Raw genomic sequence first — 18,303 nt, forward strand, 5'->3', positions numbered from 1 at the left:
ACAGAGAAAGACAGATACCATATGGTTTCACTCTTATGTGGATCCTGAGAAACTCAACCGAAACCCATGGAGGAGGGGAAGGAAAAAAAGAAAAAAGAGGTTAGAGTGGGAGACAGCCAAAGCATAAGAGACTGTTAAAAACTGAGAACTGAGGCTTGATGGGGGGTGGTAGGGAGGGGAGGGTGGGTGATGGGTATTGAGGAGGGCACCTTTTGGGATGAGCACTGGGTGTTAAATGGAAACCAATTTGTCAATAAATTTCATATAAAAAAATAATAAAAAAAAGAAAAAAAAAGAAAAAAAAAGAAAAAGATGGCACTGAGTTAAAAAAAAATAAAAAAAAATAAAAAGCACTTCATCTTGAGAAAGATTCATGGAAAGAACTCTGACAATTACTCTAGAATACAGGCTTCTGATAACTTTAACAGAATAAAACTGAACTGTGCAAGAATGTCCAGAACAAATGTAAAAGCAGGATACAAGCAGAAGAACAATAACATGAGGATGGTTGAACTGATGAGGATGATTATAATTTTTAGAAACTTTTTCTTTAAAACATTGCTGATTGTTCCTTAATGTTGTTTTATCCAGATTTAAGGAAAACGTTTTCTCTTTTCTCTTAAGCTACCTATGACTTACAGTAGAGTAAGTCATTTTGTAGAGTATCACTTTTTAAGCAGAATTTAAACATTTACTTTTTCTCTCTACCTGATTTCTCCAGAATTTGGAAACTTAATGAATTTTCTTATTTTCAAGGCAATATAGTTATTTAAGTAATTTCAATAAGAATCTGTTCTCCTCCTGGGACTCCTGGGTGGTTCAGTTGGTTAAGCATCCTATTCTTGGTTTTAGCTCAGATCATGGTCTCAGCGTTCATGACTTTGAGGCCTGCATCAGGCTCTGTGCTGACAGCTGACAATGCAGAGACTGCTTGGGATTCTCTATCCCCCTCTTTCTCTGCCCCTCCCGTGCTCTCTCTCTCTCTCTCTCTCTCTCTCTCTCTCAATATAAATAAACTTAGAAACAAGAATCTGTTCTCTTCAGACACAACTGGAAGACATTGGTTATGTTACCAGTGCTTTGACTAGAATGTTATATTTAAGAATATGCATAGAACCAAATATGAACAGACAGCTTTAAGAAACTAAGGTTGACTTTATGCAATCAATAAAGCCCTTGGGAAAAACCAGCCTGGGACCTATTTACAGGATTCTTGCCAGTCTAACAAGGTGAATAAAGAAGGTCACTTCCTCACAGGCCCAGGGACCTCAGGATCTCCTGGGGATTTCATGAAGAAAGGAATCCATCCAAATCTAAAGGTATTCCAGAAGTCTGATGGTGAGTGTTTGGCTTGGTTTCTTAGCCTGGAGAGGGTTTTAAAAGTCCAATCTAAGATTATTTATGAAAAGTTCCAGCATAGCAGATTTTAAAAGAGCCTATACAGTCAATCACTATTTTTGCTGTACTTATGTAAATAACCAGTCCAGTGGAATGAGACTAAATTTATTTTGCAAACAAATTAGTGTTACTAGGATTATCTTTGATAGAAATGAGGGTGATTGTAGAGAAAAATAATGTTTCTGTAGAAAATTATGACAAAAGTCTGTAAATGTCAACTTATAGCCCTGCTCATTGCCATTGATATTTTGTTATATAATTCTACACTGGACTGGATTCTAAATTCTGCTAGTTTCCTCAATTATCCAGGCTACAAGCTACAATTTTCCAAACATTTATAATTTTCTCTAACTTTTCTAATTTGGAATCATTTAGAATAAAGAGTGCTCCTGAACCTCCTTGAAAGGGACTATACCAGGTCCTCCTCACTACCCAGATAGAAATAAAACTTCAGGAACCTGAACTTTAGGTCCAAAACTCCCAATTAAAAAAAAATCCCCAAACTCTTGGAGCTGCATACCAGCTGCAGATATAAAATTAATACTGACTAGGGAGGTTCCCCCACAGAATCAGATTTCATCCTGAGGTAAACAGCTGCCCCAAGATTGCAGATCGAGATCTTCATCTCCAACAGTAAGCTTTTATTCCTTTTGCTTTTCACTTCTTACTTTTCTTCTCTGTTAATGCACAGGAAGGTAATGTTCCTTAACTCTGGTGACTATACCTGAATCTACTGCTCAAACAATAGCTGCCAAACAAAAATCCCTAGACTCTATGGCCAAAATTGCTTTTAATATCCCTTGATTATCTTTTAGCTGTGCAAAGAGGTGTTTGTGCTATGGCCAATACCAAATGCTGCAACTGGACTGACACTTCTGGGGAAGTTGAGATTCAGCTACAAAAGATTACTGAACAAGTTAGTTGGATTAAGAGATCAACTTCTTCAATGGGGTCTTTCTTTGACTTATTTGATTCTGATGGGTTTGAGTCTTGGGAGCCACGGCTCTGATGTACACTCCAGACCTTGTGAATTATCTTGCTTCTAATAATCATAGTAGTTTCCCTGTACATGTGTATTCTCTCAAAAGCTTTAAGTGCATGCTCACATCTGCTAATCACCAGGAAAATTACCTACCTAAGATCAGAATGTCATAAAAGGAGTGAAGAGAATGACCAACTTAAAGCATGTGAACCTGATGTGACCTGTGAATACCAGATAGATTCAGCAAAAAACCCAAAATAAAACAAAACAAAACAAAACTGTGAGCACTCCAATGCAGTAGCTGGGAATAGCACTAATGCCTTTAATTTTGATCACATCCCTCAGTTAGGCTGAGAGTCTATTCAAAAAGGGGGGACTTGTTTAAGAAAATAAGACAACAGGCCAAAAATGAAGTGACTTGTGTTAATCACCACATTCTCAAAACTGAAACTTAATTATTATTTTGGCTTTCCCAGTAATGGAATCTTAAACAAGTCCATCAGGAATCACCTGATTATCACTAGTTAGGTTATATGCCTGACAGACCCCTGTCATCCCCTAAAGGAAAGTAACCTTGCAATAAGCAACCTACTTTTACCCAATATAACTTCCTGTTGCTGCTCTCATCTGCCTATAAAAGTGTTTGATTTTGTACAGAGCCTTGCAGCTCTTTTCAATCTGCTAGACCGAATGATGCCCAATTCAAATTGATTTTTGCTCAAATTAGCTCTTAAAATTTTTAGTATGCCTCAGTTTATATTTTAGCAGTAGGTGTACTGACCATGGAATGTAATATTGTAAGTGCAAGTACAGGCTGATTAATCTGTAAAATCAATTTAGAATGTATACTCACACAACAATGGGACACACTGAGTATTTTTATTCTACAAATTTTGCTGATTTCTAATTTTTAATTTATTTGAAAAAGTATGTGGAACTCTGCTAAATGTAACTGACAATTAATTACTTGTACCACTATTAAAGGTACATGAAAATATATGAATATGGAACTATAGTTGGATTTTGCTGTGGCCAGTACTGTGTCATAAGCTTTGTGTCTTTTAAGGTTATCATTATAGCATTCATTCATTACACAAATATTTTCTCTATCAGCCATTGTGCAGGATACTAGATTCCTAGAGATCCAAGCATTTGGTTAAAAAAATACAGATAGAAAAATACTAGAGCATGTACTAGCTACCTGAGAATTCTGTAAATTCAGTTTTCCCAGATGACAGCTAGGTTTGATCCAGAGAAAACTAGTCTCTTACTTCTGATTGACTTGTTACTTGTAACTAAAAGGGTCTCCAATGTGAGGTAATGGGAGAAATTTTATGAAAGTAAATTGACAGTCAAAGTATATCAGAATGGAAGGCAAGGAATATGTGAAGAATGAGACACACACAAATAAACAAAGATAAAGCGAGGTAAACAGCAGCCATAAACACTAATGTCTATCATACAGTAGACATTCAATAAACATTGGATGAAACATTGAAAGAAATGGGGTGAACTGTAATACTGGTCTAAAATGAGAAAGGGGTTCATAAATCAAGACAGGGGGAGGCAGAAGACAAGCAAAAAGAGTGGGAAGAAAATGAGAAGCAGTGGAGTTCAGATAGAGGAAATGAAGTATATACTCCACATCAGAAAAAAGAATACTTTTACATTACCTCAAAGTTAATATATTCTTCTTATGTGCTTCATATAAATAGTACAAAAGACGTTGGTTCAAGAAGCAGTCTGTTTTTTCAAAAGGGAATTCAAAATATTCAAAAGGGAATACTGTGATTTCTCTTTTCCAATTGCCTGTAATGCTTTATGTGCTAGTGATGCCAAAACAAATATATTTGGAGCTTGATATTAAATAGATGCAATATGCCAACCCTACCACTTTTCATGATATATGAACCAAATTGTATTGCTATGTATGATTTGAGAGAACCATTTCAGGCCTCTTGAAGCCTGTAACAAAATCAGTAGGATAGTGAGAATGGCATATTTTTTAGCTTATTATATATTAGGTAAAAGAACATATTGATACTATACACAGAATATTAAAAAGTAAATAGTTATATTGCACACAGAATTCTAAACAGTTAATCTGAGTTCAATAATTTTTCAGAGACTAAATATTCTGGGCCATGCTATAAACCCTTTTATAAAAAAAAGTGTCCTTTGGCTTACAAAATAGGATGTAAATGGCTAGGAATAAGACAATGTGAATTTTTAAAAGTCAAGAATATAAAGACATAAACACAAGCAAATATTCAGGCACTAATGATGTAATACGTAATGCAAAAACTCCATACTTGACATTACTAGATGTTGTAGCACTCTAAAATACTAACAGGGTTGGTTTGTCATGGCTACATGGTTATGGAAGGTAAGCTATGCATCAAAGACAAAAAATACATGCTTTATCCAAACTGCAGCTTTCCACACTCAATTTGTTTTCTGACTCTGTGAAAATTTTGCTTACCAGATAGTTCACTATAATTCACAAAAGAAAGAATAGCAAGTTTGCAGACAGACAAAAACAATTAAGTTTAATTTTGGACATGTAAAATACACATATCTTTGGAGCATCTATGTACAGAGAGAGTCTGCAACAATTCCAGTTCTGATTCCTTCAGCCCTTGGAGCCTTATTACCTCAGGCATGATGAGTTTTGTTCATTTATCAAAGTGTGCTATACAGATACGATCATTCCAATGTGTCATGACATAAATATGTTTGGGAAGCACAGGTTCAGTGAGAAACTGAATAAATGACTTTAGAACTCATGAGATGATGTCTAGACTAGAGATTTTTGGGTGCTTCCAGCACAGAGGTGCTAGCAAACCCACACAGAAGGATTTCAACTCCAGGCCATGATGGAGTAACTGGTACTAGACTTGCTTTTCTACTTTAACAATTAGAACCCTGGACATAATATTAGAAAGAGTTGTTTGTAGTCATTTAGCTATGAAGCATAGGAGTATGACTCTCAAAAAAAGGGGAAACAAAGTCCTACCATTACCACAGGTTGCTACCTGAAAGCACTTTCTGAAGGATAGCACAGCAAATGAGAACTCAAGCTGACATAGAAGTCTTATTAAGTAGAAGAGACAAAGTTTAGAGTTCAGAGAGACTTGGGCAGAAAGAATTTGCATGGCAGTGTACCAGAAAAGAGGGAGCTATATAGAGGAAGAATATTAAAAAAAAAAGAAAGAAAAAGAAAAACACCTTATTCTATAGGCCCTATGGATACTATCATTGAATACCAAGCCATGAATGGCCAAGATACAAATCTTCATAGATTTTATCAGGGAATTTAAACTGAACAATTCCAAGAAGCGACACAGAGTTGGGAGATGTTTAAGTTACAATCAATAAGAATGAAGAGACAAAAGAAGTCAGGCCTTAGTAGTACACCTAACCTAGCCAGTAAAAGATACTTTATATTTGTACTCACAAGCTTAAAAAGAAGCCCCTAATGAACCAAGCTGATCTACAAATAGCTACCTATAAAAGAAAATTCAGTAGTCTTTAAAAGAAGTCAACAAAATCAGGACATGCAAAACCCATAATTTTATAATTTAATAAAAATTACTAGATATAGTCATAAGAGGAAAGTACATAGCAATAGAGGTCTACCTGAAGAAGCAAATTAAATGTCAAATAAACAGCCTAAATTTACACCTAAAGGAGCTAGAAAAAGAACAAATGAAACCTCAACCCAGCAGAAGAAGGGAAATAATAAAGAGAAGAAATAAATTATAGAGAAACAACAACAACAACAACAAACAATAGAACAGATCAATGAAATAGATCTTTTAAAAAATTAATGAAATTGAGAAACCCCAACCAGACTTATTAAAAAGAAAAGACAAAAGACCCAAATAAATAAAATCACAAAAGAGAAAGGAGAAATAACAACCAACACCAAAGAAGAACAAACAATTATATGAGAATACTGTGAAAAACTATATGCTAACAAATTGGACAACCTGGAAGAAATGGATAAATTTCTAGAAACATACAAACTACCAAAACTGAAACAGGAAGAAAGAGAAAACTTGAACAGACCAATAAACACCAAAAAAAATAGAATCAGTAATCAAATATCTCCCAACAAACAAAAGTCCAGGGCCAAATGGCTTCACAGGTGAATTCTCCAAACATGTAAAGAAGAATTAATAACTATTCTTCTCAAACTCTTCCAAAAAACAGAAGTGGAAGGGAAACTTCCAAATTCATTCTTGAGGCCAGCATTACCTTGATACCAAAACAAGATAAAGACTCCACTAAAAAAAGAGAACTACAGGCCAATATCGTGATGAACATGGATGCAAAAATTCTCAATAAAATACCATCAAGCCGAATTCAACAGTATATTAAAAGAATCATTCACCATGACCAAGTGCGATTTATTTATACCACATTAATAAAATAAAGAATAAGAAACATATGATCCTTTGAAAAGATGCAGAAAACGCATTTGACAAAGTACAATATTCATTCATGATAAAAACTCTCAAATAAGTAGGATTAGAGGAAACACTACTCAACATAAGAAAGGCCAGCCATGTAGGAAAAACCCACAGCTAATATCATCCTGAATGGGGCAAAACTGAGAGCTTTTCCTCTACAGTCAGGAACAAGAAAAGGATGTCCACTCTCACCACTGTTATTTAACATAGTACTGGAAGTCTCAGCCATACCAGTCAGACAACAAAAAGAAATAAAAGACCCAGATTGGCAAGGAAGAAGTCAAACTTTCACTATTCGCAGATCACATGACATTCTATGTAGAAAACCTGAAAGACTGTACCAAAAACTTGCTAGAACTGATACACAAATTCAGTAAAATCACAGGATATAAAATCAACATTCAGAAATCTGTTCCATTTCTATACACCAACAGTGAAGCAGAAGAAAGAGAAATCAAGGAATCAATCTTATTTACAACTGCATCCAAAACCACAAGATACCTAGGAATAAACCCAACCAAAGAGGTAAAAGATCTGTACTCTGAAAACTATAAAATACTGATGACAAAAATTAAAGATTACACAGAGAAACATTTTGTGCTCATGGATTGGAATAATAAATATTTTGAAAATGTCTATACTCCCCAAAGCAATCTACACATTTAATGCAATCCCTATCAAAATACCACTAGCACTTCTCACAAAGCTAGAACAAACAATCCTAAAACTTCTATGGAACCACAAAGACCTGGAATAGCCATAGCAACCTTGAAAAAGAAAACCAAAGCTAGAGGCATCAGAATTCTGGACTTCAAGTTATATTGCAAAGCTGTTGTGATCAAGACAGTATGGTACTGGCACAAAAAAATAGACACATCAATCAACAGAACAGAATAAAAACCCCAGAAATAAATCCACAACTATATGGTAAATTAATCTTTGACAAAGCAGGAAAGACTATCAAATGGAAAAAGGACAATCTCTTCACAAATGGTATTACAAAAACTGGCAATCTACATTCAAAAGAATAAGACTAGACCACTTTCTTACACCATACATAAAAATAAGTTCAAAATGGATGAAAGGCTTAAAAAAAAAAAAAAACATAAAAATCCTAGAGAACACACCTAGAGAACCACTTTGACATCAGCTGTAGCAACTTCTTACTAGAATGTCTCTTGAAGCAAGGGAAACAAATGCAAAAATAAACTACAGGGACTTCATGAAAATGAAAAGCTTCTGCACCGTGAAGGAAATAATCAAGCAAACTAAAAGGTAACCTAGGGAATCAGAGAAAATATTTGCAAATGACATATTGGATAAAGGGTTAAAGAACTTATAAAACTCAACACCCAAAAACCAAATAATCCAGTTAAAAATGGGCAGAAGATAGGAACATTTTTCTTATTTCTTTAATTTTAAGATGTTTATTTATTTTTGAGAGAGAAAGAATGCAAGAGGGGAAGGGGCAGAGAAAGAGGGAGACGCAAAATCTGAAGCAGTCTCCAGGCTCTCAGCTGTTAGCAACAGAGCCTAACGTGGGGCTCGAACCCATGAACCAGGAGATCATGACTTGAGCAGAAGTCAGTCGCTCAACTGACTGAGCCACCCAGGCACCCAGAACAGACATTTTTCTAAAGAAGACATCCAGATAGCTAACAGAAACTTGAAAATATGTTCAACGTCACTCATCATCAGGGAAATACAAATCAAAACTACAATGAGATATCATATCACATTAGTCAGAATGGCTAAAATTAACAACACAAGAAACAACAAGTGTTGGCAAGGATGTGGAGAAAGGGAAACTCTCTTGCTCTGTTGGTGGTGATGCAAACTGGTGCAGCCACCATGGAAAACAGTATGGAGGTTCCTCAAAGAGGTACAGGTAGAAATATACTATGATCCAGCAATTGCACTATTAGATGCTTATCCAAAAAATATGAAGATACTAACACAAAGGGATACATGCACCCTGATGCTTATACCACTATTATGAACAATGGCCAAATTATGGAAACAGCCCAAATGTCCACTGACTGATGAATGGATAAAGAAAAGGTGACACGCACGCACGCGTGTGCGCGCACACACATACACACACACACACACACAGGAATATTACTCAGCCTTAAAAAGGAATGAAAACTTTCCATTTGCAACTATGTGGATGGAGCTAGGGAGTATTATGCTAAGCAAAGTAAGTCAGTCAGAGAAAGACAAATACCATATGTTGTCACTCATATGTGCAATTTAAGAAACCAAACAAAAGAGCATAGCGGGAAAACCAGAGAGGCAAACCAAGAAACAGATTCTTAACTATAGAAAACAAAGTAATAGTTTTTAGAAGGGAGGTGCGTGGGGGATGGGTGAAATAGGTGATGGGATTAATGAGTACACTTGTGATTAATGAGTATACCTGTGTATGGAAGTGTTGAATCACTATATTATGCACGTGAAACTAATATTACACTGTATGTTAACTGGAATTTTGAAAGTTAAAAAAATTACTAGACATACAAAATTGAAAAAAATGTGACAGATAACCAGGTTAATATTTACTCATTAGGAAAACATGTAGAAGAAGTAAAGGGGGACAGAGATGGAATGCTTGAAAATACCCAGACAAGATTGAGAAGATGGGAAGAATAAAAAGGAGCTGACAAGAGTCACTTGAAAGGTTTCATAGAAGATTTGAGAAAAATCAAAATATGTTGAGTCACAGAAGTCACACAGGGAGAAAGCTACAAAAAGGAGGGAGTGTTCAACAAGGAGATCAAGCAAGATAGAAACTGAAAATTGTCCCCTAGATTTCACAGATGATACCTTCTAAGCCTGGTGAAAATATTTTCAGTGGAGAGGCTGGGGTAGAAGCCAGATTGCAAAGGCTTTGATGAGTGAGTATGATGTGGAGAAGAGATGCTAGTTGTTTCTTCAAGGCAAGATTGTCTCTGACACAGGATTGGCAAATATGTGTACATTTCTCCTTTGAAAATATTTTTAAAACATTCTACAACCATTGCTAAAGCAATGTCTCATTTCTTTTATAGTCACATTTCTTTCAATACACAATTTCCAATGAGAATAATGAAATTAATTTGTTACCAAAAAAGGCATTCAGCAGCTTCTGAACCTGGATATTGCTGCCCACAGTACGGTACAATCCTTCTGTCTTGATCCCTAGGGAAAAGAAAATCAGGTCAGTTTTGTTTATACAGCTAGAGCTTTCATTTCCCTCTAGGTAGAAAAAGTAGGTACTTTCACCCTAGCATCAGTTCAAACAAGAAAGGGTCTCCCTACTCTCTCCTAGCTTTCTAGCCCTCCCCTGCAATAGGGGGCCAGTTTTGAAGCAGCTCTCCAAATTATTCTCTCCATACTTTCATTTGGATTATACGGAGGTTTCATTAGTTTGAACAGAAGAGAATATACACTCTAGTAAATAGAAAAATATGCTTAGTTTGATAGCAGCAGATGGCTGAGAATAGTGCTGCCATCTTGGAAAGGAGCTAGAGTTTAACTGAAAAAGGAGGAAATATCAATCATCAAGCTGCCCATGAGCAGCAATATAAAGGAAGAAAGGCCTGAACTATGGCAAATGTGAAACAAAAGGCTATTTTGTGTATGGGGAAAGATTAAAGCAACATTTCAAGGAAAAAAAGAGGCTTGGCTCATATACTACATGCCCACATTCTAAATATTCTCAGAGAGAATCTAGAGAGTATCATGAACATGGGAAAACACTGATTCCCCATTTGAGTTAAGCTTTGCACCCCATCAATTTTTTAAAATTTATTTATTGAAATTCAAGTTAGTTAACATAGAGTATAGTGTTGGTTTCAGGAATAGAACCTAGCGATTCACCACTTAACATATAACACTCAGTGCTCATCCCAACAAATGCCCTCCTTAATGCCCATCACCCATTTAGCCAGAAAATTTTAAATCAATATGTATTATGGCAGAAATTGAACTCTTATTTATTTGTGATGGAACCATCATAACACTACTTGAGGAGTGCCCATTAGTAGTTCAGAATACTTTAAAAGCCATTTGAAGCTCTTTGCCTTGTTTTCGAAATACAAGAAACTGTACATATTTAATAGATATAACTTGGTGAGTTTGGAGATAAATGAAACCATCACCATAATCTATGCATAAACATATCTATCACCTCTAAAAGTTTTCTGCTGTCCTCTTTTTTCTTTAGTATTTTTTCCAATAAGAACTCAATACAAAATCTACCATCTTAGCACATTTAAGTCTGCAATACAGTATTATTTTTTTTTTAATTTTTTTTTCAACGTTTTTTTAATTTATTTTTGGGACAGAGAGAGACAGAGCATGAACAGGGGAGGGGCAGAGAGAGAGAGAGACACAGAATCGGAAACAGGCTCCAGGCTCTGAGCCATCAGCCCAGAGCCTGACGCAGGGCTCGAACTCACGGACCGCTAGATCGTGACCTGGCTGAAGTCGGACGCTTAACCGACTGCGCCACCCAGGCGCCCCCAGTATTATTTTTTTTAATGTTTATTTATTTTTGAGACAGAGAAAGACAGAGCATGAATGGGGGAGGGTCAGAGAGAGAGGGAGACACAGAATCTGAAGCAGGCTCCAGGCTCTGAGCTGTCAGTACAGAGCCCCACGCGGGGCTCGAACTCACGGACCGTGAAATCATGACCTGAGCCGAAGTCGGACGCTTAACTAACTGAGCCACCCAGGCGCCCCTGCAATACAGTATTATTAACTATAGCTTTATGCTGTACAGCAGATCTCTTGTATAACTTAGAACTGTGTACCATTTGATTAATTAAGCTATTTCTCTTTAAAAGGAGGAAACCACAAATTATTCCAATATGCTTGGATACCACTGGTTTGGAACTTGCTGGAATTTTACAAATTTGTGTCTAGTGTTCAAGGTATATAGTCTTCATTCCTAAAATGAGTCCTGAACAATAAATGACATCATTGCTACCTTCAAGAAATTGACCCAGGATAAATTCAGAGTGACCAGATTCAAACACTGCCAATACTCCGGTTCAAATCTTACCTTTTGTCTCAATGACATTGATGCACTTTCTAACAAACTTGAACCCTATGTCATTCAGCTCCACTGTTTCAAATAAAGGAAAACAAAGTTAGATCCACTATAACAAGCTTTACCTACCAAGTATTTATTGATCATGTTAGGAGACTGCAGTGAGAGAATAAGGGGTATGGTTTTTCATCTCCAATACTCTTAAATGGAAAGGTCTTTGTATTCAGGGGGAACTTAGAGTTTTTACTCTTATTACACAAAATGCTTTAATTATCCCTTTGCATTATGTTTGTTTTAGGTAGTAGCAACATCAAACGTGAAATGGTAGGCTAGAAATGCACATAATTTCTATCATGTGTTTAGAACAAGAAAGAGATAATGTTCTTCTCTATATTAATATTACTGCCCACAACATAAGCCAAGATAAAGTGACTTCCTTATTTCAATAAGTAGACATATTTAAAAAAATAGATCTGAATTCTACTCCACACAGTTGCATCCATAAACACACTTGAATCAATATTACATATCACAGATGATAGGAAAACTGGCAGTTTGTAATGTCAATAGATTGTAAATTTGACTCACTTTCTTCCTGTTTTGTTATGGGGCTGTGGTATATCTACAAAAGAAGAGAAAGAAAGAGCCATGTCTATTGTGAATCACTATAGGTAAGTACAGCAAATAATACTAACTCTCTTTCCCCAGAAAGTCCATCATAACCATTAGTGACTCTAAGGCTTTAATGGAAAAGTGGGCTAAACAGAATCATCTTTGACTAGGTCCCTAGAAAACAACTGATTTAACAAATCTGAAGACTAAACTAGATTCCAAGTAGTTCACTGTAGCTGAAATTGTTGCCTACCTATTTTAGAGATTTACTTATGTAAAACTTGGAGAATTTTTCTGATAGAGCAAGAGAAACAGTCTTCTTATGGGACCTGGGTAGTGGGCATTGATGGTAAAATTTAAATGTGCCCAATACCAACCTCCTACCCCAAAGGCTAATTAATGGGTATTTCTCTGTAGAAAAGCAAGTGTCTGTCTGAAAGAGATCCACACACTGACCAAGATTTCTTTGAGTTATCGTGAAATACACATCATGATAGCTATGTGAGAGGCCAAAAAGGAGATCCTTGACTCTTGAAGTCTAGCCTGGCTCTACCTCTAATTCATTATAAAATCTTGGGCATGTCCTTTTCATTTTCTATTCTTCAAACTTCATATCTCTAAAATGATTTGAGTTGGAGTAGATGTTCCTTAAAGTCCTAATCTTCTGTGATACTTTAAGCAAAGGCATGCATATCATGTATAAAATTAGTGAAATGGGGTGTTTAGCAAGGCAGCAACAATAACAATGTCAAACTTCAGGAAATAAACCTTCTGTACGGTATCTGTTAGAGTCCACTTTAACAATCTCTTCTTTTAAGAGAAAACTTTCTGCATATGTGTGTATACCCATGGATATTTCAATGAGAGAGATTTCTGTTCTGGGAAGCCCTTGCTGCCACTTTTATAAACAAGTTATTTGTGAAAAGTCTAGCATAATCGAGTTGTTAAGGATCCACATTCAGTGGACCCATGTTCTAATATCATTCTCCACAAAAAGCCATCTGCATCCTTCGATTTTTAAAACTTAAAGGGAGAACAAGTTCCAATGACGGAATCAAGAATAAAATGTTTCACTGAGCCTGCTACCATCTTCCTCGAGAAACATCATAGGCATGCAATAGTTAAGCTCCAATCTTCTGGGAAGGAGGGAGGAGCCACAGGTCATGGGCTACTTCCTGTATGACAATCCTCATAACACCCCTTCTCTCTTTGCTACCTTCTTGGTTGCTATAAGTACATTCTGAAATCTGTGCACTTCTCTTTAGTTTCCAGGGCACCAAGGAGACACAGAAAGAAAACCTTGGAGTATTTTCCCTCTTAGCACATTTTTGCCTTGAACAAAACAAAGATATTAGACTGTACACAAATACTATGGAATCTCAGTAGCTTCACACTCATTCTTTATCCCACTTCCATTCATTCAATTTTTCAAAGCAACTCTGTGAGGTAGATAGAATGGAGATGATTCAACCCTTTTTACTGAAGAGAAGAAAACTGAGTCTCAGAGAGATAGAATACCTTGCCCAAAGTCACACCACCACTGATGGCACAACTGGGATCCAAATTCAGTCTTTTGTAAATCTAACAGTAGGAAGCTAATATTATTTCATACACCACTAGAAGAAATTTACTTGGAAGATACTGAAGAAAAAAAACTCTCTTCAGGAATTTCTGACTCTTCAGATTGGTCTTTCTATGACAATCACTAAACTCTTTAAGGTATTGCTTGTCCTCCTGTGTAACAATGTTCTAAATGGAGTGGTACATCTTGGGATATAGGATGGTAGCACCATCTTCTCCAACAGCTGTACCCTTAAAGAGAGTAAGCTGACATGGGAATGTAAAATAGGGGCAGCAAAACTGTTTTGAATAAAATGTTAATAAATCCTTATTCACAGTTATGAAAATTATTTTCCACCTTTCTATATGAACACATTAATTTTATAAACTGACAAAAGGGCTTAATTTTCTTTAAGAAGATCTTGTAGGCACAGCTGCATAATCTAACACTGAAGCAAGCAGCTAAGAAACCTGGATTCTATCTAGGCCCAATTTTTATGTCTTTTCAGATAGTAATCCTAGAGAAGTCCCTCATCCTCTATGGAACTCAAATTGCCTTACTTTTTAAACAAAAAATGTTGAGTAAACAATTCCTTCTAACTCTAAAATTTTGAGTCTGAAGATCTGACTCTTTAAATGTCCTAGACCCACTAGTACCACTAAGGATACTCATACATTGGACTATATTGCTAAGTTTCTACAGTGTCCTCACGTAACTTACAGGCTCTTTTCCATCCATGGCTTCCATCCATAGCCTTCTGTTAGCTTCCGAAAGAGCTTGCAAAGTTATGGTTCCTGGCCTATAGAAAAAAATGACAAGTTTAAAGCAGAAAAGTCACCTAAAGAATGGAACCTGGTTCTACCAGGAACCTTATAAAGCAGCCTAGAGAGTCTGATCTAGGGTCCCTATCAGCCCTGGAAGGTGTCACACCGAGCAGACACATACAGAATTCCAATTTTTCAAAATCTCCTTTACTCAAAAAAACAATGGAACATTTACAAAACAGTATCTTTTGGAACCCTGGAGAAGGTGGTATCTTGGCAGCCTCATGCCAGGGTCAGACAAGGAAATTGAGTCAGATGTCAAGACACCTCACCATTATACATACTTAAATTGGCTCGATTGCACTTGAGCCTAACTGTGGCTCTCTCTGCCTTTCTCTCTTGGAAGCTGGAAGTTTGTTCTGGGCACTAGGAATAAGCATGTTCAGCCACAAAAAAGATGTCTGTGCTACTTCCACCACCTATGATGTCCAAGGAGTATTTCTAGTGGGAAATAATTCAACAACATGCACATTGGCTCAGTACAGGGAGGAGGCCTTTTTGCTGACTTAAGCAATTTTATGACTAATAATAACTAACAGTTATTGAGTGCTCACTATGTACCACATTCTGTTCTAAGTACTTTATAGGTATTAATTCATGAAATCTACCGGGAACCTTATAAAACAGGTACTATATAGTAATCCCTATTTTACAGAAGGGGAAGCTGAAGCACAGAGCTCTTCCCTACGTTCACACAGTGGGTAAGTATAGAGCCAGAATTTGATTTTAGGAACTCCGGTCCAGCAGTCTTTCTTTTCTTTCCTTTTCTTTTTCTCTTTCTTTTTCTTTTCTTCCCTTCCCTTTCTCCTCCCCTTCTTTTCCTTTCCTTCCATTTCCTTTCCTTTCTTTCTGCCATCTTCTTTCTTAACCACTATGCTACAAGGCTTCTCCTTCGAAGATGGCCTCAAAACCATTTTTTTGTATTTACTTGTAGGCTACCTTTAACCAGAGATACTCCAAGTTGATATACTCTGTATGGCCTTTTTAGACCTTCATGACTAAACTGGGAATTGCAGATTGGCCATATCATTGCAAACATAAATCTTCTTCACATTATCTGTGTATCTGCACCATTATGACAAACTGGTTCCTCTTGTTCCTTCTATGTTAAGACTCTCAGAGTCACAAAATGATAAGAATAATGTCAAGAGAGCTCAGAGAGCCTAGAAAAGTAACTGGGGCTCTATGGGCTTCAGTTTCTGTATCCATAAGGGTGTCGAACAAGATGAACTGGAAGGTCCTTTCCAGTTTTGATATCATAGGATTCCTATTCTATCTTCCATTCTTTTATTCCATTAAAGTACATTTTAAAAAGGAAAGTCTCCAAATCTTCTTTAAGTCAAATCAACTGAAAACCAGGACTTGGCGTTGGGAACTCGATTCTTTCAAGTTTACCTTTCTCTAACAAATAACCAACCTTCTGGATATATTACATGGGGATAGAAAGTTTAGAAATAGTTTTGGAAAGACAGGAGCGCAGCTGAATCCTGAAGGCAAAAAGAAGGAGAACAAGCAAATTGGGAACAGACTTAAAAGCAGACAGTGTAGATCAGGTATGATACTAATCCCATTCTGGAACTCAGCTTCCCTATCTGGGAAATCAAAAAGGCAGTATGTGTCTTCCCTTAACTGTAAAGAGAAGCTGAAATAATAAATAAGTAACTATTTAAGAAGCATTTGAAGATTCTTAGGTGCTACAGAAAGTCAAATTCAAAGAATACTCATAAGAACAGGATGACAAAGTAGAAAGAACATTGACTTCTAGTCCAGGCTCTTCCATTATCTAAGACAAATCCCTTTCCCTCACCAAGGTCCCAGTCACTCAATCTGGAACAAAAAGGCATATACAGCATATGTGCAGTACAGTGTAATGGTTGAGTGTGGGCTTGGAGACTAAAATTCCTGGATTCCACTCCTGGCTCTACTGTTTGCTAGCAGTGTTACCTAAGTTGCTTAATTTCTCTCTGTCTCCTTGTCTTTCTTTGTGAAATTGCAAAATACAGTCACCTCATATGACTGTAGTGAGGAATAAAGGAAATTATACAATTTCAAGGGCTGAGAATGGTACCTGGCACATAGAAGTTACTCTGCAAATGTTAGCAGTTGTTGTTTATTATTGTTATTATTATTATTGCACTTCAAGCTCTATGAGCTATAAGTCTGTGGTTTCAAATACTGGCAGCAAAGCTAATTAAAGAAAAAAGTTATCCTCTATTCCTTAGATAGAAAAAGGGACTCAAAGAGCTCTTTGCTCTCTGTGCTTCAGGGACATGAGTACAGGTACCCAATGCCTGCTGGGAAGTCTGACTTTGTTTTTTATATCAGATTTACTAGCCAGTAAAGCAGATGTCACATCCCTCAGATAACTCCATGTACACACATGTACCTCATCACCTGTTCATTATTTTATTTGATCCTTTATTTCACAGCATATTTATTCTCATTCTAAGACGATGTAGCAAAATTAAAAAGAACATGGACTTTGTAAACCTCTAAAGAAGTGTTTGAGCTCAGCCTTGCCACTATGTGACTTTGAGCAAGTCACTTAATGTAGTCAAGTCTCAGTTTCCTCCACCTGTAAAATAGGGGAGGGATTCAATGACAATGTTTTTTATGTGCCTAATATGTGGTAACTTAAATCACAGACACATCAAAACTTTAATTCCTGGGTTCTAGTCTAAGAATTCCTTAGTGTTAGGAGGGGGAAAATACATTTAAAAATAAACACCAAATGTTGTACCTACCATGAGCCATGCATAGTACTAGGTACAAGATATATGAAGATAAACTGGTCCCAGCCCCTAACCTCAGGGCCAAACTGTCTGCAACTGCTTTGGGTATATGGGAATATTATTTGCAAGCAGCTTGCAAATTTAAGCTGAAAGGGGAATCAGAATGAAACTAGACACACATAAAAAATTTAATTTCTTTTAAGCACCTTGATGTTGCAGAGCCAGAGACACTAAAAGTTCATGAAAGAGAAGCCACAGCCAATAGTCATTTTCCCCAATAAATAGTATAGTTCCCCCTTCCAACTAGGCCTGAAGCTATTGGAAAAATGAGTGACAGCCTTATGGTTACCAGTAACAATGTTTACTATCACAACCATCTTTGGTCAGGACCATCCATTTTTAAGAAAGAAATCACATAGATTAAAAAACAGAAATTTCAAATGAGGAAAAGGACTTCCTACTTTTTTCCAGACTGAAAAAAAGAGCCCTCATCTCTTAGTCTAATCTTTATGATTCCAGTCACTGATAATTTTGTTCATATGACACTGTAATTCAAACTTCAAGCCCCCTTAAAAGAATCTGACCATTTTGTTAAATTCTATTCTATTAAGCAGTAACAAAAACATAGAAATAATAGACCGAAATAACACATAGAAATATTTATTCACTGAATTTTAGATCAAC

At 36.4% G+C, this 18,303-nt stretch overlaps 1 protein-coding gene across 7 annotated transcripts in view; it reads right to left on the reverse strand.

Annotated features, from left to right (window-relative positions):
- Window positions 1-18,303, reverse strand: part of OPHN1 (oligophrenin 1) — a 608,271-nt gene that overhangs the window by 243,313 nt on the left and 346,655 nt on the right. For all 7 annotated transcript variants that reach the window (XM_047844278.1, XM_047844279.1, XM_047844280.1 and 4 more), the window contains exons 12-15: window positions 14,784-14,862; window positions 12,479-12,512; window positions 11,903-11,965; window positions 9,961-10,035 (exon numbers count right to left, since the gene is read on the reverse strand). In XM_047844278.1, coding sequence (XP_047700234.1) covers window positions 9,961-10,035; window positions 11,903-11,965; window positions 12,479-12,512; window positions 14,784-14,862 — 251 coding nt within the window. The remainder of the gene's footprint in view (window positions 1-9,960; window positions 10,036-11,902; window positions 11,966-12,478; window positions 12,513-14,783; window positions 14,863-18,303) is intronic.

The sequence above is a fragment of the Prionailurus viverrinus genome, chromosome X, assembly GCF_022837055.1.
Source record: "Prionailurus viverrinus isolate Anna chromosome X, UM_Priviv_1.0, whole genome shotgun sequence".
In the NCBI taxonomy this organism is placed as follows: domain Eukaryota; kingdom Metazoa; phylum Chordata; class Mammalia; order Carnivora; family Felidae; genus Prionailurus; species Prionailurus viverrinus.